At 43.9% G+C, this 24,572-nt stretch overlaps 2 protein-coding genes across 2 annotated transcripts in view; both read left to right on the forward strand.

Annotated features, from left to right (window-relative positions):
• The window catches only part of GPRIN2 (G protein regulated inducer of neurite outgrowth 2), a gene marked incomplete at its 3' end in the record, with an annotated part of 30,399 nt that extends 17,077 nt beyond the window's left edge, over positions 1-13,322 (forward strand). Inside the window, exon 2 of the mRNA XM_082001885.1 lies at positions 11,504-13,322. Within this exon, the coding sequence (XP_081858011.1) occupies positions 11,504-13,322 (1,819 nt within the window). The remainder of the gene's footprint in view (positions 1-11,503) is intronic.
• A 7,370-nt stretch (positions 13,323-20,692) lies between these two features.
• LOC309406678 (chymotrypsin-like elastase family member 1) lies at positions 20,693-24,102 on the forward strand (the record flags this gene model as incomplete). Its single annotated transcript, XM_082001957.1, is given in 7 exon segments — positions 20,693-20,707; positions 20,901-20,994; positions 20,997-20,999; positions 22,868-22,982; positions 22,984-23,058; positions 23,060-23,136; positions 23,822-24,102. Coding segments are annotated over 7 exon segments (660 nt in total).
• Between the last annotated feature and the right edge of the window lie 470 nt (positions 24,103-24,572).

Genomic DNA, 24,572 nt, shown 5'->3' on the forward strand with positions numbered 1-24,572 from the left:
ACCATTACCCCTTGTCCTATCGCAATAGGCCTTGCTAAAATGTCTGTCCCCATCTATTTTATAAGTCCCCTTTAAGTACTGGAAGGCTGCAACAAAATCTCAGAGCCTTCTCTTCTCCAGGCTGAACAACCCCAACTCTCTCAGCCTGTCCTCACAGCAGAGCTGTTCCATCCCTCTGAGCATTTTTGTGGCCTCCTCCTGACCCTCTCCAACAGGTCCATGTCTTTCCTGTGCTGAGGGGTCCAGAGTTGGACGCAGCACTGCAGGTGGGGTCTCACCAGAGTGGAGTAGAGGGACAGAATTTTTTTTATTTTTGACCTTTGACCTGCTGGCCACGCTGCTTTGGATGCAGCCCCAGGATAGGGTTGGCCTTCTGGGCTGCCGGCTCATGTCCGGCTTTTCATCCACCAGTACCCCCAAGTCCTTCTCAGCAGGGCTGCTCTTGATCCCTTCATCCCCCAGCCTGTATTGATACTGGGGGTTGTCCTGACCCAGGTGCAGGACCCTGCACTTGGCCTTCTTGAACCTCATGAGGTTCACACGGGTCCGTTCCTTGAGCTTGGCCAGGTCCCTCTGGATGGCATTCCACCCCTCAGGCCTATCTACCACACCACTCAGCTTGGTGTCATCTGCAAACTTGCTGAGGGTGCACTTATCCCACTGTCTATGTCATTGAAGATATTGAACAGTACTGATCCCAGTATGGACGCTTGAAGGACACCTCTTGTCACTGATCTCCATCTGGACATTGAGCCATTGACCACTACCCTCTGGATGAGACCATCCAACCAATTCCTCATCGACCCAACAGTCCACCCATCAAATCCACATCTCTCCAATTTAGAGGGAAGGATGTTGTTGGGGACTGTGTAAAAGGCCTTACAGAAGTCCAGATAGACAACATCGGTAGCTCTTCCCTTGTCCACTGATGCAGTCACTCCATCATAGAAGGCCACGAGGTTGGTCAGGCAGGACTTTCCCTTGCTGAAGCCATGCTGGCTGTCTCAAACCACCTCCTTGTCCTCCATGTGCCTTAGCATAGCTTCCAGGAGGATCTATTGCATGATCTTCCCAGGCACAGAGGTGAGGCTGACGGGTTGGTAGTTCACAGAATCCTCCTTGCTACCTTTTTAAAAATGAGTGTAATGTTTCCCCTTTCTCCAGTCACCAGGGACATCACCTGACTGCCAGGACTTCTCAAATATGGAGAGTGGCTTGGCAACTGCAGCAGACAATTCCCTCAGATGGATTGCCTTTTTGAGTCTTTCTTTTCTCCAGTGTTTTGTGTACAGTTCATTAACACTGTCATTTAAATTAAGAATTAAAGGGAGATTTGTGGCCCTTGTGTAGTGTTCAATCACAGGGAAAAATAAGGGAACAAGAAATGAGGGTAAAATTACTAGATCTTGCTAAATAAATTGCCGGGTGTTTTTAGGCAGGAAAGATTTAACTATTACATGTAGAAGAGGAATGAACCATCTTTGATTGTTTTGGTGAGGTGTCTTTCAATTTGTAAATGTTGTCTTCCTTTTTCTTAACAGAGCTGTTTGGAAAGCTTCAGATTACTGTTACTTTTCTTTGTTACCATTACTCCTATCCAATGCCCCTATAGGAACTGCCATCCTTCTATTAAGGCTGATAGGTGAACGTGAAAGCTGCTGTGCTTGTCGCTGTATCTCGTGAGTATTGTTAAGGCAGATTTGAGCTTGCTTTGTCTGCCACTGTAAGTAGTCACAAAGCTGTGACCGCTGTCAGCGTGACACTGAGCCCAAGCGAGTGAGTTTTTCTGGGAGGCTGAGCTCTGCGCTTTGGCCACCTCCTTCCAGCCAGCACAGAGCACACGCACGCTAACTGCCCGTTGACTCGCACTGATTGCGTGACAGAGCTTTAGGTGTCAGATGCGTGTTCATCTGTCAGGGTGGAGTATCTCATTGCCCTCGTATTCAGAAGTAACTAACTACAGTGCTGAATCCTGAAGTGAAAGCTAGGATATCCATAGGGCAGGCAGGCTCAGCCAAGCTCAGTTTGTATCTTCTCTCTAACTGTTCCTATTAGTTTTTCAAGCAAACAGCTTGAATGATGCTTTGAATATTTTCTATTTCTAAAACACATAATTTACAAGTAAATATTTTTATCACTTAGCCAGTTTGGGTGGAGTTTGTTGGACGTGCAAACTGCTGGCCCCTGGGTAAGATGATTGCATTAATACATAGGTGTACTCCCTTGCTGTGAGATTGGAAGCAGGCCACAAGTGGGCTTTTGATTTTCTGGATGACTGTGAAGTTTGTGATGCTTCACAGGCAGCTGTGATTCACACAGTTTGCAGGCTGGGCCTCTGATGGGTAGAGGCTTGCTGAGCAAGCTATGGCCACGTGTTTTTGCAGAGTTCCAGATCAATGGGTTTGCTTTGGGGATAGTCTGTTCAAGACTGAAGAGTGGACCCAAAAAGGGAGTTCTGAGGATGTCTTTCAATGCCAGACTGATCCTGTGCCCTCCAAATTGGTACATGTGATGGAGTAGGATTTAATCCTCTGCTATGAACAGGAAAACATTCCCTAGTGTTGGTCTCCCTGAAATAAATCGAAGTGTAGATAGGTCACTGCAAATTTTGTGCATTAAAGATTAATTCCTAGAGAAATTCTGAAATGTTTCTCTCGCAGGACTTCTGTACTGCCAGTGAATATCAGTAGCCAGCAATTCTTAACAGCATAAGCTTGGCAGCTGAATTAACAGTTTCATTTTGCATAATTCTGTTCTGCTTAAACCAGAAAGGCAATTATATTAATGTACCACTTCTGTAGGCACACACTGTTCACTGTAAGAGTGATTCTAGGTCAGTGTTGCCTGCTGTTGTGATACTTAATTTTTTTTTTAAAGCCCCATCTGCTGAAAACAGCTGATTACATGACCGTATCATCTTATTTAATTTGTAATGAAAAAGTTTTAAGTCTTCTGACTGAAGAGATGACCTTTAAAGATGTGAGCTCTCAAATACTAACAGTGAGCATCAAATATGACTGTACAATATCTCATATTTTAGTTCTGTTGGGTATATTGTAGGGCAGCTTGTACACTGAGGTAGGTCTATGTGCACATGGAGACATAGTGGGAGTAATGTTTCAGTTATAAATTTATTCTAAAAAAGATCAAAATCCTAAGAGGTCTTTGAAGTTGTTTCTGGGATAGATAATTAAATAAGGAAGGGTGGCAAAGAGGATGCGTAGTTGCCCAGTGCATCATGTGGTGTTGTCAGGACTACATCCCAACACATGCCTCCTTTGTGATAGAGTGCATCCCTCTCTGGTTTCCCAATAATTTATTTACAGCCCTGTGTGAATTCTCTTTCCTGGGAATTCAGTTAAAGTTTTTCATTAAAATAGTCTCTTTCAGTTGATCCTTCTCAGGCTCTTCTCTCATGGCACTCTCATTTTAGCCTTTTTCATTTTAGAATTTAGAGTTCCCAGCCTTCTTTCCTGGCTCAGACTCTGCCAGTGCCAGGTCTGTGGGCTGCCCCTGCTATTTTTTAAAAGCAAATGCTTTTACAAATCCTCTTGTATGACTTTTCTTATGCTGTTGGGATAATTGTGGACACAATGGCCTTGTCATTCTGCCTCGAGGCAAATGTATCACCAAATGTTTGAAGCTATTCACTTTCTGACATGGCAACTATTTTATTATCTCCTGGTGAGGTCACTGGTCACCAGGCTGCCCATGGTAACTTCAGCATTTGAGGGAAGAGATCTCTGCTTGGGTCCTAAGTAAGGAGATAGTTGAGGTTCATTAGTACTCGGTAAAAAGTGCACTCTCAACTCAACTGACATTGTTGCCAGTCAATGCAGAGAGATGTCTGTCCAATGTGCTCAGCTTCAGGTGGGGAAAAGACAAAGGGCTGGAAATTTTAAGCCAAGCCTGGTAGACAAAGTGGTAATTAACAGAAATGAAAGAAAAAAAAAAAATGAAAGAAAAGCTGTGACTAGTCATCTTATATGTTCCTAAAACACATTTTTGCTGTCCTGCACACTGGGTGTCATAGCTCTTCTGCTCTCCTGTTTTCTAGCCTGTCAAATGTACTCCTCCTCTTCCTGCAAGTGAATTATGGTCCTGGTGACATGCACCACTGTCACTGGTGCTTTTAGTGGTCTAGAACCAAAAAATAATCCCATTCATTCGCATACACCATATGCACTTTTCTGTTGTGTGCATCTGACGGTATTTGTAGAGGCCCAGAATAGTCTGTCCTGTAGATCTGTCTGATACATGGAAATATTTAGATGATGACCCAAAATATTTAAAGAGGGCATTAGGAGATTGAACTGAACCAAGCATAGTTAATTTATAATGCCATTCCAAAATGGAAAGCCTAAAGGAAGATGATGGATTAAAGGTCAAGTAATTGTGGGCTCACCCTGATTCTGTATTAATCTGGTTGCATTGATATAGTTTTATTTACAGAATTTAGAGAAAGTCGTGGAAGTTTCCTGATGAGTGAAACCTTCTCCCCTGTTGTAATTCCTCTATTACTTCCTTTCCCCTAGACCTCACCAAAATAAAATAATAAAAACACAAAAAACCTCCTCTAATTCCAGACACTTGAATCTCTAAGCTTTTTACTATGGCTAATCCCATTTGGCCAATGCCTTTCAAGTGGTTTGACTCCTCCCACTCAACAGTAGATGTTGGTGATTAGTGTTAATGGACTATTTCTTTCAGGGGAGTGTAGTTAGGTGGAGGCTGTCAGGTCTCATAATACTAACACATCAATCTTACACAAAGTAAGTGCAAACCAGATCTTTCTTATCTTGTGCAAGTTACCGGTAATTCTCAATGTGGGCAAGCAGGGACAAATTTTTAGACATGACCATACTCATATTTTGGTGGGATAAGTCTCTTTAAAATGAGTACAGCTCTAAAATAAATGAATGTCATATTAGAAGATGTTCCTTTTTATGTCATTTTACCATGGTAAACATCTGTCTTAGAAGTTCAGTTGTAGATGCCAATAAGGAAGACCCATTGCTTAAAATACCAGCCCTGAAAAGAACACAGCATGAATATGCTGCATTGCTTTTGGTACCCAAGGTAACTTGGCTGTTCAGGCAGAAATTTAGTTATTTCTGTGTGTGCTGTCTTGTGTCCCAGGCAGGTGTCAGCAGTGTTTATGGCTAAGTAACAACTGCCCCTTAGGTTTTAATTCAAGTTTTGTCATTTTAACTGTAAACTGCTCTTGCTTTTTCAAATTTATAACCATGGTGCCTGTAATAAGATTAAACAGAGTTAAGAACCTATGTATAGCAGCCTTCTATTCAGGTAAATCTCGTAAGTTAATTAAAATCACACTACTGTATAAAGCACACACACCTTGTATAAAACACACATGTGTTTGCTTTGAGTTTGGTGCTATTGCAGAACTTCTGTGTTTGTCTTATGAAGCTGATTATTGTACAGGTTACGAGTGCTGAGGCACAGCAGGGCCAGAATGACGCAAATGAAGGTGCGAATTCTGGGCAAAGACATTGCAACCCCCTAAGACTGCATGTCTTCTCAAAAGGTGCTAGTGCTCACCCTGCTGGGTCCTGGTCAGTACCTGAAATTAACAGTCATCATCCAAAAATCTTGGTATGGATCAAATCACCTAACTCTTTGAAATTCCACGCTTGCATATTAATGCTCTTGTCTCTGAAACAGGCTCTGATTTTATCACTTATTTCGTAGTCAGATGCTGGGTTTGAAAGGACAAAATGAAACGTATGAAAAAAAAAAAAACCCCTGTTTTTTCTGGTTGTATGCAAAAGTGAATAAGAAACTTGAAACAGCCAAGACTATTACAAGTCTTGTTGATTTGTGGGTTGACCATCACAGTTATATAAAGCAAAAACAAACTGTGGAAAACTTAGAGAAATAATTCTCTGGCATTGTGTGTATCTTTCTAGTAAATAGTATTAAATTTTAAATGAAATTCCTCTTTGTCTTTTCCCAAATTCTGTAATTAACTTGTATTGTCTAATTTGTTAGGCAATTCATATTGCATCACGTGTTTACTGCAGTAACAGAGTACTTACGAAAAAGCACAGTCAATGTGCTAAGTTGTAGTGCAGATTTTTGCTCAAGACAGTACTAAAAAAAACCCCTTTCCTGGGATAAAGGATCCAGCAGCTGAGTTACTTTTATGCCATTTTTGTAGTTTTTTTTTCTTTGCTGGAGGAAAATCAAGCATGGCTTGATTTCTTTTGTTATTAACACATTCTCTTATGTTAATATCGCATGTTACTATACTCGTTATAAAAGCTATGATTTGTTTTGTGGATGTCGTGTTTATCATACCACTCTTGTGAAGCCTGCCAATGCAGGGAAGAAAGCAATCACTATCAAATATATAATGCAGGAGCTAAATACTATCATACTGAAATATCATGTGGTATTATATATTACTTGAAAGCTTGCTCTATATATTGACATGATAGTAAGGAATTATTCCACTTTATAGCCACTCATGTTTGTTGTCAAAATTGTAAGTAAAAGTACATGCATGCAGTATAAAAATACTGAAGAATTTTGGAATCATAGTTAATTTACTAGTGAATGTCTTTCAATTGATAACATACATGATATTAAATATCCTGCGACTAAATTTACTAGTGCATTAAATAGGTCGCAACCATAATCGTAAGTCATAGCAAAATACACATTTGTTGCTTTAAAGTACTTCAATGGAATTAGTGAAAGCAGCCTAGATCCCCTCATAAGCTATCTGAAGCTAAGCCAAAAATAGTGGATGTTAATTCGATTTCTATCCTAATCCTTTCTCTGCTTGTCTAACAATTTTCTACATGTTCATTAGCAGGGTATCTACCTCAAAGTTCATGCTTTCTTGTTTGTGTATTCAGGTGCAGATTTCCTTTATGTTTCCAAACAAAAACTTCTCACATCAACTCAACAATAGGTATTTTTTAATAAAATTGCTTTCCTATCAATTATGTATTTGCTTAAATTTGCTTTCTAAAAAGTAAAGTAGTCTTCTCTGCCAACATGTGCAAAAAACTTGTTTTGGGTCCCTAAGTACCCACCAAGTCAGCTGTGTTCAGATCCTGTTCCACATGGGCAATCCATTCCTGATGAGTTGACTCACAAAATAGAACGCCATTGCATGACTGTGAAATTATAGTAGAGAGGTTCCATGTTTTGGGTTTGGGTTTTTTTTGTTTTGTTGTTTTTTAAAGTCTGTCACGCTATTCTTGGTACCTGTGCCCAGCCCCTCCCTGGTATAAGTGTTGGTATAACCATCCAGACACGCCTGCGTCCTGCCCCTTCTCAGGAGGCATCGGCTGGATGCAGTCTGCAGGAGCTCACGTAGGAAGTACAGTGCCGCCGGGGTGTGTGTGCGTGCGTGCAGTGTTGTCCCTCTTCTCTAAGGATGAACATGCACGTATAAGAATTTTTGTGTACCCTGGGGAATCAGTGCCAGCATTGCACGTGTGAAATGTAGAGTTTGGGAGGGTGGATACGGGGTTACCTGCCATTTCCAAAGTCTTAGGAAGAAGGGCACCGCATGCGCAGGTTTGCTCTGGGCTTATGCCACTGGTAAGTTTGCGTTTCTGCAGAGGGGAGCGCTCTTCTGTTTCCTCCCTCTGGACGAACATTAGTGGTTGGTGTGACTGGGTTGATGATCTGAGGTAGTGAGAGCGAAGCCAGGTTAAAAAAAAAAAGAGGGTCAGCAAGCTGATGTGGTTTGTGGCACACCTGCATGCTCGCTTACACTACTGTGAAATGCTGTGGCAACATCTGGCTGCAGCTGAGAGGTGAGGAAAGGCCAGGCCTAGGAGACATTGATTTGTTCTGCAGCCATCGCCATCACGCTCCATGCGGAGCTCCATGTGCACAGGTCTGGCTCAGGGCCCTGCCTCTGCCAGGTGGGCAAAACGTGCCGGTTGTGTAAGCGCTCGTAGGCATTTCCAGAGTGGGGAAAAGGAGCAGGGAATGGAGGGAGAAAGCAATAGGTGGCCTGTAGATGGGGAAGTGTTCACGCTGTCTGGGAAAATGTAACCTTGGATTTCAGCACGATGGGGAAAGTGCATTATTCTAAGGGAAGCTGATTCATCTTGTCTGAATGGGGCCTTGTTTTCTTTTGTACTTTTTTTTTTTCCCCATCCTTAACTATGTTCTAAAGTGTCAGGTGAGATGCTATTTTACTTAACTGGTAACTGTTCCCATTGTTTATAAGGTCCAAAAGTCACAGGATAATTGTTACAATTGTGCTTGCATGGAACATTGGTCTATCTGAGCGAAGATGTTCAAATGCTGTTGACAGTTGCTGGTTATAATGCTAGTTACGTATTTGTACATGCGTAATATATGTAGCATTGGCCCATGTTTGGTCTTGATTTCAACTGCGGTTGGAGTCTATGTGGGTGGGGCAAAAAATTTTTTCAGAGTTCTCTTTGAAGGTTTCATTGCAAACATCACCCTGGATGTCCTTTTCAGTGATGTCAATATATTTGGACTGTTTCATTCATCTGAATGTGTTTCTTCACGTTCAGGTGATGAATCAATCTCAAGTTGCATCACTTCTTCCAGTTAGAGAGGTTTCTGCAGCCATGCTACATAAAGAAAGCAAATAGAGATCTTGGTATCTGTGTATATATACATATTTAAACCTTGTAAACTGTGTGAGAGAGCTCTTCAAAGTTTGCACACCCTTATATCATCTGTAACAGGACATGTTTGAAGCTTCCTTTCACCTGAGACTCAATATTTGTGACTGAGGATTTCCATTAGTAAATGTTGTTTCATCCCAGTGTGTGTGTGAGAGCCTTTGCAGGTGTTACCTTTTAAAGAGATTAAATGTAAGCTCTTCACCTTGCAGGCAGCTATGCTCTTGGTATTTAATCCTGTTGACTCCTTTGAACTCTGTGGCAGAGTGTACCCATGTGTGTAAGTGGCTGCAGGACAGATAACACGCTGGAGGAGATGAGTGCAGTGTTTTAACACTGCCACTTTCCCAGTTCTTGCTTCTCTTCTAAGCATTGAGTGACATTTTGTGAGGGCTTTTGAAAAACATGCAGAAATTGATTGATGGCCAGTCTGGCAAGAAGTGGTTGCTTGTGACTGCAGCTGCACTCAGCAGTGCCTTTAACCCAGGAATTTGAAATTCCATTCCTGGAAGAAAAGATGCTTTTGTGTTGTCCTTAGATGCCACCAGCCTGTGGAGTCCCGCAGGCCAGAGAGGCTGCGTGGCGTGCAGAGCAGGCCCAGTGCGGGTGGAGTCTATAAGGAGTTTAACTTCTAACTGAACAAGCAGGTATGAAGGATGGGGGACCTGCCCTTTTCCTGCAGGTAGTCCAAATCTGAGCGAACCCTAATGCTAGAGGATACTGCTGCCAATCGCAAGTCCCTACCACACAGCCCCCAATGAGAAGCTTCTCAAAGAAGCGATTGCAAATATTTTTATTTTTTAATGTTGTCTTGCTCAGTTTAATTTCATTATGGAAAACAGCCAACGCAAGTGGATTTCAGGCGATGAGAAAATTGCAGCCTGAACTATTAGCTTGCCAAAGTTAACAATGAAAATGGAATTATTCCAAGCGTAAGCACTGATAGCTGTCTGGATCAGCAGTAGAGCTCTTGGTTTGGGGATGGAGCAAAAAGCGTGCTCTTTATCGGTTATGTTGGTAGATGATTCTTTAAGCCTGTAAAAATCGTATTAAAAGGATGACATATTAAAACCTTTTCACTGCGAGGTTTGAATGTGAGCTCTTGCAGCCACCTTGGTGTTTTGAGTGAACTTTCCTGTTACTTTTACAGAGTGCTTTTGTCCGCCCATGTGTACATACCTTTCTTGTTCCACACGTTTGTTTTTATTTTGGTGATACAGTTCACAAGAAATTGTGAAGGTTTCTTTAGGAGTCCTACTAGGGAGGCGGAGTGTATAGAGTGCATCTGAGGGAAAGGTCTCTAAAATGAGAACTTGTGGCTTCCACTATACTTCTGCACAACAAACTACCCTGTAGTACATGACCTGGAAGCAGTGAAGAAATGCTCTAGACTTTTCTGTTCAACAGAATGGGTTTTTTTAGAAAAGAGATATATTTATATGTATATGTGTAGATAGATATAGAAATAGCTATAGATATATGAGCATATTTGTATAACTTAGTTATACAAATATTGAAAGACCTCTGTGACACCAAGGGAATTCAATCAACAAAAATGGATCCCTAAATCTGGTTAGGTTCAAAATCTTCAATTACAGCTTCTCTCAGATGTGGAAGTGGTAACATAAATGTTAACAACATAACGGGTACTGTACCAACCAGTAGAAACAAGAGTTTTCTAACAATAGAAGTGACTGAGTGCACCGAAAAAAGGACAGAACCACCACAATACTTCGGTTAAAGATTTTCTTGTTTTATTTTTACTCACTGCAGCAGAAGCAGGTTATGTAACTTCCACAGCCAGTGTGAACTTGTGGATCCCCAAAGGTGATTGGCACAAGAAGCCTAAACCATGCACTGAAGCAGGTACCCTTAACAGACTCTGTGCTGAGATGCAGACTTTCCATCCAGCTCAGTGGTTCCTAGGGGGGTTTCACCTCCAGCCTTTCTTTCACTGGATCCCTCTTGGCTGCTGCCTCCTTTCGTGCCAGTGGTAAGCACATGCTCGAAAGCCCGCTGACCCTGTTGTGGGCAAGCTGGTTATCTCTGCCCCATGCTGCCCAGTGTTACTGGTTTTGGGAAGGCTGGCACCAACTCCACACAGGCCTGGCAGAGCTTATTTCCTTGAGTTTCATGTTATGTCTTCTCTGTCACAGGTGATCAAAATGGTTTTGTCCACATCTACTGTACATTTGTGTGAACTCTGGGAAAACAGTTTGAATAAATAGTGATATTCTTGTGAAATGAAATGCAAAGAATCTTATTAGGAAGGGTAGGGGGAAAAGGGAGAACTTGTTTAACTATTGAGGCTTTATTAATGTTTGAAAGCTCCAGCAGTGATTGGATAACTTCAGAAATGTCAGTGTCAAGAGACTAAAAACTGAACAGTTTTTTGTTTTGACAATACAGTTAACATCGTTGGCTTAATGAATACTGTGGTGAAAAGCTATCTTGTTTAAAAATACATCTGTCTTTTCTAAGTTATATTATATCTCTGGATGTATCAAAAATGGCTCCAGTAAATTCAGGAGAGATGACACCTGGCAAAGTTGAGATTGTTATTGTTAAAAGGTGGAAACCAAGAAGATTTTTTCCCCTTTGTTTTATGAAATAAGGAAAAAAAACCCAGAATTTCAATAAATCCCAAATCTAATTCGGGGAAAAACCCTTTGTGAAAACTGAAAATGGAAACTGGCCAGTCTGAGTACACAGAGACTACAGTACAGTGCTTTTTTTAAAAGTATTTGTGAACTGTGAAAAGCAAGAAGCCCAGGCAGAAAGTCAATAGAGATTATACTTTCCAGTGCATATATTTCCTTCTTAAATTTCTTCTTTTTCTTCACCATTTCTTGCAGATATCTCTCTTTTGCCATGTCAGCTGACAGCCACCAGCTCCACACTCATTCCTACCATGACGCACTAAGTTCTACTTGTCACAGCCTCTTGAATGACAACAGTCACCTGCTGTTGAAGAGCTCCTCAAGTCTGGTCTGTACCGGGCAAACAACTTTAGAGGAAAGGCAAACCAACAAAGAGCTGAAGAAAAGCCACAGTAGCACCATCTGCCATACCCTGGGAAAGGAGAGTGATGCCAGGAGTATGCCAAGTCCTGGATGGTCCTTCTCGCAGCCTGGGATGACAGGACTTGGATCAGTGGTCCAAACCATAAGTGATCAGTCAGCCGATGACAATTCACAGGGCAGAACTAAGACTACAAACCATTGTCTTATTGCTGAACAGTCCCCAGCATCCTGGGAAGTGGGGGACACCAAGATGTGTGTAAAGAGCAGCACTGTTGAGAATGTTTCTTCAGCCTGCATAGTACACCAGCAAAACATGTGTGAAATGGAAGAACCAGGAACTGCTCTTCAGAGAAGCCACTCAGACCTAACTTGCAGTTGCAAAGAGCAGACATATGTCACTCACACAGAAACCAGTGCTACTCATTCCAGCCTAAGCTCTTCTAGCTGCAGGCATGATCTAGCAGTGGCTAGGATGTCTTTCCAAACACAGAGATATGCATCAGAAACAAATGAAAATACATCTCACTATCAAAACCTTGTGACTCATCTTCCATTTCTACCTAGAGACCCAAAAGTACCCACAAATAGCTTCAACAGCAGTGGTATTCCACATAACACTACTGTTTACACAGATCCCGGAACATTTCACACTGCTGTTCTAAGACCCCACATGCCTGGAAACGGTTTCTCAACCAGGACAATGTTCAGTCAAGCCACTGGGATTATTCATGGTGGTCTGACTTACGGTAACATTCCAAACTCTGCATACTCACCCATGGCGATGACAGTTCATAACAGTTCTGCAGGGCCCTGTAATATAAGGCAGGCCCCTTGTATGAAAGTAGATGCCACCATCCCTGCCTATTGCCATTCTTTGCCCATACCATCTATACAACTTGTTCCGCAGTTGGTATGCTCAGCTAGCGAGTCGCGAAAAGAGCAGGCAGCACCTGACTATTGTCATTCTGTTTCTACTTCAGACATTCTGACATACCCTAAGCTGGTGTCTTCAGTAAGTGAATCGGGCCTGGATGCCAAGAGAGTCCTGAAGTGCTGTAGCATTCCTGCAGAACAACTGAAACGTACTCAACACTCTGCTCAGCAGGAGAGCGCTCCTCTGGAAACAAAGGCTGCCTGTGTTGCCTTTAGCAGCCAGCAAGGTGCAGACATGGTAATGACAACTAAGGATATGTGGACTATGACCTCTATGAATGATTTAACCAAAGGACTGAAACCAGCTCTTGAGTGTAGAGATGCCGAGGTACAAACTCTTCCTACTGTGGAATGTAAATCTGTGGCAACAAGCCCAGCGGCTGCAGCAGAAGGCCACTCTCATGTGTTTCCAGAGGTGAACCTGGAGCAAGACTTGGAGGCCCCCGAATCTCCAGTACGTGAAGTGAGATGGGATGATGAAGGAATGACATGGGAAGTGTATGGAGCATCTGTGGATCCGGAAGTCCTTGGGTTAGCTATTCAAAAACATCTCGAGATTCAAATAGAACAATTCCAGACAGACCCTGCTCAGCTAGCTGGGAAAAGTAATGAGGAGTCATCTTCTGATAAAATGGGGAAAAAAAGGCCATTCAGAACCATGATGCATTCCCTGAGATATCCGAGTTGTTGTGCTCGTTCCAGTACTGCAGTGGAGTGAGCACAGCTGTAGGACAGCTGTGCTGCTTTTAAAGGGTAAATAAATGCTGACCTTTATGTGTTAATGCAGTACATGTGGACGAATCCACTTCAGGTTAAGTGGGAAAAGCTCACTGACCATCAAATACATATCAAAGCAAGGAAAAACCCGTGGTTGGGCCATATAACAGAGGACATAAGGTTGTACCTACATCATGCCATCTGAATGCTCTTGACTGTTTTTAATGTAGCACTGTTTTATTCTTCTATGTTAGTTTTGAATCATATTGTAAGGAATGAGACTTCTTTTCTAAATGATGCATCTTTTTAAAATAATTATTTCTTTCTGTATTTTAATAACTTTTAGGGTTAGAAAATAAAATTAGAAAATGATTCGTTGATTAAAGATCTTAGCTTTCAATTGTACACCCTTAAATTGCTTTGGGAGCCACTTTGCTGTTAATTTATAATAATGCTGACTATAAACCCCCTTTAGCAGTAGACAAAATGACAAGCTAGTGTAATGCTATATGACAAAGAATTGTAACTTTTGCTACATAACTCTGTGAAGTATTTTCAATATTGCTAGTCTGAACTCTTCCCCTTGCAAGCTGATGTACAGTTGGAGGATGCCCCTCCAACTTTCAGATTAGTTTGTAGTTATGATGAATTGCACTCTAAATATCCAAAACTGATGTTTACCAAGTGAATGACACAATGTACAGTATTACCAAAGATGACTCATGTAATGTGAATTACTTATTGAATGCTTGTTTGTTAGAGACATGAAACAAAAGCTGTTCAGATTAGTCTGTCACACTATCATACTTTACAAGTCACAGGCAGTTTTGCTTATATTAAAAGTAATTTCCAGTGAGTTCTTTTTATGTGCATCTATCCTAACAGTGGTTATTTTGTTGTTGCATAAACCACAGGCGACAGTTTGCATGTAACCTTCGCTCAGCTTTGTGTTCTCTGTCCGGTCTGACATCAGGCGTCTGCTGAAAGTGAGACTTTGTGTCTTTGGTAAAGTACAGCTCTAAGGTCATTTGTTCTGAGTGCCTTGGTCATATGAGCAGCTTAAAAATGTCTTTTCTCCCAAAACGAACTTTGCAAACAATTTCCCAGTGAGAAACCTTTTATGAAGCTGTAATGCAGCTGTAGTGCAGGGCCTGTTCAAAGTGAAAGGTTTGTCACAGAAGCTGAAACACTTATTTCCAGTGTCATGTGTGGCCTTTGGTCAATGTCTAAGATTCTTCAGGAAACTAGGAATCTGCAATATTTTTTTGATGAAGAGAGAAGAGGAACATTCATTTCTGTCTCAAAGGAAATCTTGCAGTAAGAGAACTTACTGCTGTGGAATTATCCGTTCTTTAAATCTGTGTGGTTGTGCTTTGTTTTGGTTTGATTTTCATCCCAGCTTCCTAAAACAGCATGTTAGCAGGCTGTCTACATAACGGTCACCTAACATGTATATGAACAGGAGTCCCTGCTGCTTTGGACACTTAAATTTCAGCTGGAAAATCCTCAAATACAGGACCTGCTAGCTGGAACAAGCTGTGATGCATTAATTTAATAACATAGAGTAGTGCAAGGTCAAATTTTCATTCCTAAACAAAGTGGAATTACACAGAGCTGGCTACGGTGAAACTTGTTTTGAGTTCAGGAGGCTTCATTCAGGCCCTGGGACTCTGGCCTCAGTGAAGTCTGAACTCAAAATGACTTTTATACAAACCAAGTCTGAAACCACTGGAATATGATGCCTTACTCAGAATGCCTCTCTTGCCATGAGTATTCCAGTGTTGATAATGATCCTACATGTTAAAAGTTCCTTTTATTTAAGCTTTACTAGAAGTAATGAGTAACTAAAAGAAGTCAATTCTGCTGTTATTTAGCATTTAGCTAACCAGTTTCTATAAGGGCTTATTTTATGGTCCAGAGTATCATAAGCAGTACCAACCACTGGCTTCTTCCTTTCTTCAGATATTTCACTTTGAGACTTTTAAGCACTATAATGGCCTAAAACCTTGCATTGTCTCTTAGCTTGGCCATGTGTGTGCAGGAGAATTAAGATTTGAGCAGTTAAACTAAAGCTGTAAAATAGCAACTGTACCTCGCTCCTGTGACCATTATAATCCATACTTTTAAGCTATTTGACATGTGGAATAATCTTAATTTCCCTTCCCACCTACCCCCCATCCTAAGCATCCCTCCAAAATGAAGCACTCAAGTCTAGGAAGATGCTAAAATTGAATCAGTACCAAACTGGTCAGAAAGAGAGAGTTTGCAGAAGGGACTGGAACAGCATGGCAAAATCCCTCGAGTGCTTTGGCCATTGTGTACTGTAAAAGCTGCAACAAGTCTTAGATTTCCTACAGCTCTGGTATGAATTACCTGTGGTTTATGCATTGATACGTATTTGCTATTACAGTACTAAACACTGATTAGCATTCCTGGATGAGAAAAATAAATGATAAGCAAAGGGAAAGGACACCAATCATGTGCTAATCAAGACAAACAAATGCTGACTCATTACAGGCATTGGGAGTCTTTGGGCTACAAATTAGAGTCACTGTCAGTAACAAAAATAGTTTTTGTGTTTGATGATTTCCTATGCTTTTGGAAAGGACTAAAATACAAGGCATATTAATAGAGACTGGGGGGGGACACATGACGCCCAAACAAAATACTCATCTGAATATTAACTACATAGATAAAATAAGTTGTTCTGTTTGTATGATGGATACATCTTAAAGAAGGGAGTTTGTATTCACTTTGCATTTGGGGTTTTTTTTTAATTTAAATACAGTCAAGTTGTATATTAAGTATTCTTCATATTAGAGCTGTTTAGGTGTTACTCTTGTAAATGTGAGAACTCTGTCTCTGTTTTTTAATGTTTTCTAACTTAGGAAAATCCAAATCCATTACATTCTACTTTTAAATATAAATAAATTAGAAGGAGAACTTACACTGGATTTATAACTGAATGGGTCAATGCTGAACACAGATGCCTGTCAAGCCAGGGAGAAATCGGGGTGTATTATTTTCTTGAGCCCATCTGGAAACCAGTTTGCATTGCATCACGTTGCCTCTGCTCCCCGGCCTGAATGCTCAGGTACCATTTACAGCTCATCAAATCGGCGTTGCCTTTCGCACAAATCCTCAGCAAGGGCTGTGCTGGTGCGCTAGGAGCGTAACCCATTTCCCTCGGTGCTCCTTCTTTCCCTTGAAGTGTGGGAACAGCCACCTGGTAATGCAGTATTTTGGATATGTTATACTATCCTGAGATGGTAACTAATGTCTCTGGAAGGACTGAACTGTTTATACTACTTGATGGCTATGGGACTGATAAGGGGCTGAGATGCCGAGGTCAGTGGTTCAGCACAGATTGGAGGGAATTGATACTGCTATCGGTATGCTGATGAAATAGCTCTGTAAAAGAGTTACAAGAATTAATTTTGCTCTGAATTATTATCTTTCTCTAGCAGCGGTAGAGATGTATCACCATATTTACTGTTACCATTCCTGGAAGAGAGGCCAAAACCTGTCAGACATTTGCCGCTGACTGACTTTGTTATCATTACATAGTTGTAATTTGAGATAATCTTTGGTTGCAGGGTTAAATACTGAAACAGAGAATATTCTCTCAATGTTTAAACAAAAACCTTCCATAGTTTAAGTCAATTAAAAAAAAAAAAATCTAAAATTTCACCTAGTCAATGTCATATCAGTTAGTTTTAAAATTATGGTATTTATTTGTTTGGTCTTCTCTTGAAAAATGTCAGTTTGTTCTGAGAAATGGCCTCCTAGAGTTGTGTTTGTGACAGGCTGCTTAATGGCTGGGGACCAGGAGGGAGGGCCACCTCACCAATTTCACTCTGGGCCCAGTAACATGGGTGCTGCCACACCAACCCCCCCCAGCGATTTCTGCCGCCCCCAGGGCAATGAGGAGACGGCAGCGGGGATGGGGGTGCACAGCCGAGGGACTCCCCAAAGCTGGGAGTGCTGTGGGCTTTCTCTCGCGTCCAGCTCAGTCCGCGGCATTTGCAGACCCCTTGCCCTTGGTCTCGTGCTGCTGGAAGAGACCGTTGAGTTCCTACAGCCTGGATCCTGAGCTGTTTCTGCTATGGTTGGCTGCAGACCTCACCCTTCGTAGTTTCAGTGAAAAAAAGGCATCTCCACTGTAGGGACTGGGGAATGTACTTCTTCCTGATCACTTCTCTGCTTATGGATAGTAAGAATTAATGGCAGGCTGGACTAATTGCATTATTGGATAGACATTTAGTCTTTTAAATCCAAAGCAGTAATGACCTGTCTGCAGATGTGCAGAGGTAAGAGGCCTTCTGGAAGGATGTTACTCCCTGTTAAAAGATGGAATAAGAAAAAACGTGGTTTTGCTTAGGAAAAGCAATGTGCAGGGAGGTTGGGATAAAGCAGAATCTCAGAGCAGAGATGAGACCCAGGAACCCCGGTCCCACACAGGGAGTGGGGCCAGGTGCCCTCCAGACACTGCTCCAGCCCCCCTCTCTCAGGTGCTCTTCCAACTGTGAAATTGCAATGTTAATACTTCATTACCATCTGTTCCTTTCAGACATGTTGAGGTGATTAATTTGTCTTCTTAAGCCCCTTGAAAATGAAAGCAGTCCATTAGTACTAAGTACTACTGTTAATTAGCAAGAGAGGAGGAGGCAGCATGTGGGTTTTTGAGTTGGAAATAAGTAATTCTAATCAACTCTTATGGTACCAGTTAAATAACTTGGTGGGACTTGCTGTGTCAGTTGCTTGTGTCTGTCCCTTTCAGGGGCTTGGGAGTGAAGCAAGTTTTGGTTTCTAAGCTTTCTTTTCCCTCTATTCAGAGCTATGGATCTGAAATGAAGAACATGACGTGCCTACTGACCTTCTTTCCAAAGCCTTGTTATTTACACAGGTCACAAGATCCAGCTGATGCCCGGCAAATAAGGAGAACCTAATGCCTGCGAGCTGGTGCGTAGAGCTCTGGGCTGCTCGTCGCTGCAAGTGCTGCGTGCCTGCTGAGGGAGGGAGCTGTGCTGCTTTCTGCTGACGTTCTTGTCGGAGGCATCCCGCTCCCCTGCCCTTCTCTATGGGGATAGCTCTACAGAGCCACGTGGTTTATAAAGGGGAATAGACAGGTAAGCTTTGTGGGGATGTGTAGGCTAGTGAGAATTTTGTTCCTTTTCTCACTCAAAAAGAAATTTGGGGCCAAAAATTCTGCCCAGTATTAGAAATGCTGTGCTGTTTTCTGACCTCTGCAAGCTGGAATGAGTGTATCCATTTTCTGTGGGGCAGCACCCCTGCCCCGGGCAAAACCAGTGCTGCGGAGTCCTTTCTTCCTCTGGGAGCTCCTTCACAAGATGAAATATGCCAATGCTTGTAGCTTTTGCTGCCAGTCTGCATCAGTGAAGGGAATGGTACATACCCTTTGCCATGGTCAGTTGGATGTCCGGCTTCCATCTTTCTCAAGCTGTATAAGTGCTGGGTCTTGAGCTGACAGCCATCACACGTACAAGGGCCAGCGTGTCCAGATAGCAGAGTAGTAAGCTGTAGCTTCTAAGCCTTTAGAAGCATTAATCCTATCTAATATGTGACCTAAACAGATGTCATCTATCTTACCATCAGCGTTTCAATGTACTATGGGCTATGCCACTCAGACAACATGCAAGGGGGGGTGACGGGGGGAAACACAAGCGAGGCAATGACACTGCAGACTCCATCCACAGCCACTCCCTGCTCGCCGACTGGCAGAAAAGGCATCAACGGTGTTGCAGGTGGCTCAGCGGTGTGATGAAGGAGAGATTTTGTCCCTTATGGTGTTAAAGGTAGTATACAATAAAAAAATCTGGGTCAAGAGCTTTCGTGAACCCTGGCTGGCCAGGATTACATCTCCCAGTTTCACCCGGTGGCTGGCAGTAAAAACCTGATTTTCTCCCTGGCATTGTCTGGTCCCTGCTCACCTCCTACAATTTTATTGTAAAGCAAAGATGGGGTCACAGCTCCGCGCACAGTGACCCTTGCTGAAACACCCTTTTGTTTGCGCTTTCCAGCACACAGCTGCTGACGGGCAGCTATTCGCAGTGCACGAAGCACACAGAACCATCAGGCTTGGGTGCCGTGGACTGACCAGCACTGTACTGCCCTGACAGCAACGGCAGGAGCTCGCATTTCTGGTCCTTCCTCTGCCACAGACACGACACCTTCAGCAATGACATGTGCATAAAAAGCCAGTCCTTTCATTTCCTCTGACTGCTTTTTGCAATGGTTGCAGTAATTTGCTTATCCTGCCTCTGGCGCTGGCTGCAGAGCAAACGGCTCCACCCTGGATTGGGACTGAGCAGAAATTCCTGCATGTAGATAATTTAAACGCTGTCTTGTGTTCACACTGCCTGGAAAACCCTACAACTGCCATTGCTTCAGAGAATCCAATTTTAGGAATGCCTCTACATTAACTTGAATTTATGGTGTGATGGGTTATGTTGTAATTTCTTCCTTGTTTTCACAGTGATCCGAGTTTGATAATTTTATGCTTTTTTCAGCACCAACCTTACCCTAACAGTAAATTCAGTGTCACACTGCTGTAGCTGCTTTCTTAAAAAGGATGTTGGAAAAAGATGAGATGAGTGTTTCTGAGAAAGCAGAAGAGACCTGTTTTGATTGTGTGATGCCTGCTGTTCAACAACCCGCTTGTCCACTTAAATGAGAGCAATCCCTAGAGCTGCAACACAGCATAGTTGTCAGATGAAACAGCCCTTGTACTTTAAGCCTGCACTGAGAGTCCTTTCTTGCTCCAATTTTACTGGAATATGTGTGTGTGTATATATATACACATCTCTCTCTCTCTCTCTCTCTCTCTCGGGAAGCAGGGAGGATGTTCTCAATATTTAGTGACCAAAATCACACGGCTGTTTCACTGCAGGCTCAATCTGTGTGTGTGATAGAACAAGTTTTCTGAAGTAGGTTGAAGTTTTGTAAAAACAGTTTGAGGCTAGTTAAAATTGTTTGAAATCATATGCTGTTTACATGCCTTCCTGCCTGTGCATGTTTACATGTATGCATGTTTACATGCCCTTCCTCCTCAGTGCTGTGCCTGAGCGCAGACTCAAGACCGTGTCCATGGCCACAGAAAGCGGGGGTATGCGTCTCCTCTGCTTTCGCCTCCCTGGAGGCCCTTCCCTTGTGTTCGAATACAGGTGTTTGTGGTGGGTCATCAGGTCTGCTCCTTCCCTGCACATTTTCTCTTCATTAGGTTCTTATTTAAGTTTTTTTTTTTTTTCCTGTCATAGAAAAAGGAGTATCTAGGTATTATATGCCTATATATACAAAATAAAGTGCTTCTCTCTGGGATATTAAATTTGGAGGCTCCTACCCTGTGCCAACATGTCTGTGGATACGGTATGGAGTCCTAACACCTTCACTGCATACATGATGTAGTACGTTAGTATTTCCCTCTACAATTGCTAGTGACCCCTATTGCAGAAGAGAAAGCATCTCTGTTACCACAAGTCAAGTTTGCACTTTTTCTCTGTCCCTCAGGGATGACACTTCCTTGGTTAAAACTACTGCTGTTATTTTTTTGCATTGATAGGTTTGGACCACAACAAATAAGAGATTTTTTCACGTCTATGGCTTGACCCTTATTCACAAACGCTGGGTTCTCAGGGCAGCCCATTCCTTCCAGAAGTAAGTTCTGCCTGGGGTTAGACTTCCTGGAGAAGCTACAGAAAACCTTTCTGGGAACATCTTTAAATGAAAGATGCGTGTGGAGTTAGGTGTAGTCTGTACTTCTGTTTCATGTGAAGTGGGATAGACAAGTAGACAGTGATTTAAAACAGTTTGCAGAAATGTGAAATCCTTAAACTAGAGGAAGGAAAAAGGCTGAGTGTGGGGTGCAGGAAAAGGTTATTAAAACATCTGTGTACAGTCTGTATGTGAAACTGTGTGGGAGTTCAAAAATATTTAGTTTATCTCTGGCATTGAGATAAACTCTTGTAGCTTGACACAAAAAACAAAGATTCAAGGTGAGCAGACAGAGCGCAGAGAGCTTTGAAACTCCCCTGCAGGGACGTAAAGCCTTGGACTTAAGCACAACTGACTGCTTCCCCGCTCGGTCCTTGGGCAGGTTGGTGGCTGCGAGGCCGGCCATGGGCAGGCGAGCTCCGGGGGAAGGCTGGGGACGGATCTGGCCCGCAGCCGTGGGACTGAGTGCTGGGTCACAGCCTGCCTGGAAGGGGCCCAAGGACAGAGGTCAGAGAGGGTATGTGGGAGGGAGAGCCGCATACCCGGGCTGGCAGGGATAAAGAGGAAACAGCCTGCTTCCAGCGGCAGAGCTTGAAGCAACTGGAGAGTCCCCTGGGAGCTGCATGAATTTCCCTTACACCTACAATGACGACTCTTCTATAACTTCACACTCCACCTTGGGACCATTGCTGTCTCTGAGAGGAGCCGCTGTCAGCTTGTTAGGCTGCCTGGGCATCTGGCTGCGGGTGCTGCACTGCTGTCAGTGTGCTGTGCTTTATTTCCCTTTTAAAAGGCAGCAATGAGCTGCTTAGCTGTGGGGCAGAGTTGCAGAACAGGGAAGTTACATTATGCGGCACTAAACATAGAAGTTAATGCAACTGATTCTCTTCAACTAAATTATTGCTGTTATTGAAGGAGGAATGGTCTAAAAAAGAACCAGAAACATTCTTTAAGAACATGTGCATAAAACCCATAAAATGCGTTATAAAATCATTGCAGCAGAGAACATTCCTGAAGTTCTTTGTGTTTTGTGTGGTACAGAGCAGTACAGTTTGGCAGGCCAGTACCTAAGAACTGCAGGAAAAGCTTCCGCTTCTATATCAAGGCTCCTGTTTCAAAGAGGGCAGGATGAATCCCACCCTTCCCTTTATTCTCACACTGTAGCTGAGCAAGGAAGAATGTCTTTGAGCGTACAAAGAGGGTCATTAAGCACTTTTGCCAAATCAAGGCAAAGCCAAGTGGTGGCTTGTCAGGAAGGATGAGCTTTACACTGCAGGACTATGTGCACAATTCCCACTCAGCAAAACATGGTACTGAATTTTGGGTACAGGAACGCATCGTGCAGTGTCATACATTTCCCAAGGGAAAAGTCCCATGTGTTTATCCTCACTAACTATTTTTGATGTGTATGTATCTCCCTCTTACACACCCAGAATACTTTTCTTCGTACTCTGGTTGGGGGCTTACCATCAATACTGGTATATAGTTTTATCCAGCACTGAGGAACAACACAGTTCATAACCTTCCATCTTTGCTACTGTTTGAACGTGAGGAGATCTTTTTTATTTTTTCCATGAAATCACATGTCTACCCAACCCTTTGCCCCTGTTTTAGCAGACTACCAATTTGTTCTTTGCTTAGAGTAATGCCATTTTAAATTTCATTTTTTGATCTGCTATGTAGGTTTGGGCAGAAGGGCACAATTTGGTGTGGCTAAGGGTATGAGGAGAGGGAGGAGCGGCATGTACATCAGTGGTGGGAGGAAACAGCCCATTAAAAATATGCATATGTGTCCTTACTCTGAAATTCCTTTAGGTGAGGAAGATGTATCCAACTGGCGCATCCTCCTAGGAAAGCATAACCTCAGCCACAGCGAATCCACACAGAGCGCGTACCGCGTGAAGCACATCTACGAGCATGAGTGGTTCCACGAAAACTAGCTATCTGCATTATGACATTGCCTTAGTCAAGCCTATGGAAAACATAACAGCAAACCGCTTTGTCCACTGCCTGCCTGCCCAGGAGGGGTGGCTCTCTCCACCCAGGACAGTCCTGCTGGGTAACTGGATGGGGCGACACAACAGGTACGTGAGCGCTGCTGGTTTTCACGGTCAGACAGGGGCAGCATTATTCTTTCTTAAATCCAAACACAGAGAGAAGGACTATGTAGCACAGCCTGTGTCTCCTACCTGTTTAGATGAAGAAGCCAAACACCTGAAATGCAGGTTCCTAGGGTAACAGCACATCATCTGGGATTAGGTGGCTGACGACTTCTTTCTCTTAAGGTAAAGTGTTGAATTATTTGTACTCTGGCTGCGGCCATAAGCCCTAATCACAAGTAAGGTCCTGTTCAAAAGCGCCCCTCTGTTCAGGTATGTTTTAAGTACTGTGCAAACACCTATAAAAGGCAGTGCTTCACAGACATGTGGTCTTGGAGGCGCTGGCTGGGTGGTCCTGGAAATGCTGAGATCTCCTTGCCTTGAGTAGCTAAAAGCATGGGCAGCAGCAGTGCAACCCGCTCCTGCTACCCTGTGACTGGAGCCTTTCTCCCAGCTGAAAAGCGTGACAGCTGGTTTTGGTATTGGGAAGTGTTCTCTTGTGCTTCACACTTGGGGAAAGACAAAACCATGAAGTACTGTGTAAAGCCAAACCAAGCGCTGCACACTGGGAATTTTCCAGTGGGCACGAAAACGACCAGAACCTGTGGCTTGCTACAACCCCCGCCATGTTCTGCACTTCATCTTTCCCCTCTGCTTTGCTTTGTTGCAGGTGGGGAGGGTGACCCAGCGGTGCCTGAGGTTTTGCAGCAGGCCTGGCTGCCAGTGGTAGGCTTCAGCGTGTGCTGCCTGGAGACGTGCTGGGGCAGCAGTGCTTCGGCGGCCAGTGATCCCTGTGGGGCTGCGGGAGCTGGGCACCCCTCCCACCGCCTGCCCAGTACCGCGGCTGCCGCCCGCTCCCGCCGGGCGAGGGGAGAACAGGGGCATGCCAGAGTCCATGAGCTGCCAGGCCTCATCGCGGGGGAGAGGCTCCGGTGGCGCGAGAACCGCTGACACCCCTTTGCCACAGGGCGACGGGTGGGCCGCTGGCCTGTCGTGGGCCGCGCCGGCGCTAGGAAGCCCGCGGCGTGGCCAGCTTCGGGGCGGGCGGCAAGCCCAGCGCCTTCACCGGCACCGCCGCCTTCCTGACCCGCGACAGGCCCCGCGGGCGGCGCAGCAGCCAGCCTCCTCTCGGCCATGATGGACGACAGCCGCCGCGCTGCTGCCGGCAGCGTTTGCCGTGCTGGTTCTGTTGCGATTCACGGATTTAGGTTGTTTCAGCGAACAGCACCCTTCCCGCGGGCTGCCTCCGCAGTCCGCCCCGCGGCCGCCGCCATGGCGGCGCCAACCGCCGCTCGGCCCCGCAGCCGCTCCGCCGCGCCGCCAGGGGGCGGGCGGGGCGGCGCGGGGGCGGTGCTCTCGCGAGAGCGGCCGTTGGTGGCCGGGCAAGCTGCTGCGGCGCGGGGCTGAGGGGGAGTGCTGCG

The sequence above is a fragment of the Phaethon aethereus genome (assembly GCF_964289735.1).
Source record: "Phaethon aethereus genome assembly, chromosome: 7".
NCBI lineage: Eukaryota > Metazoa > Chordata > Aves > Phaethontiformes > Phaethontidae > Phaethon > Phaethon aethereus.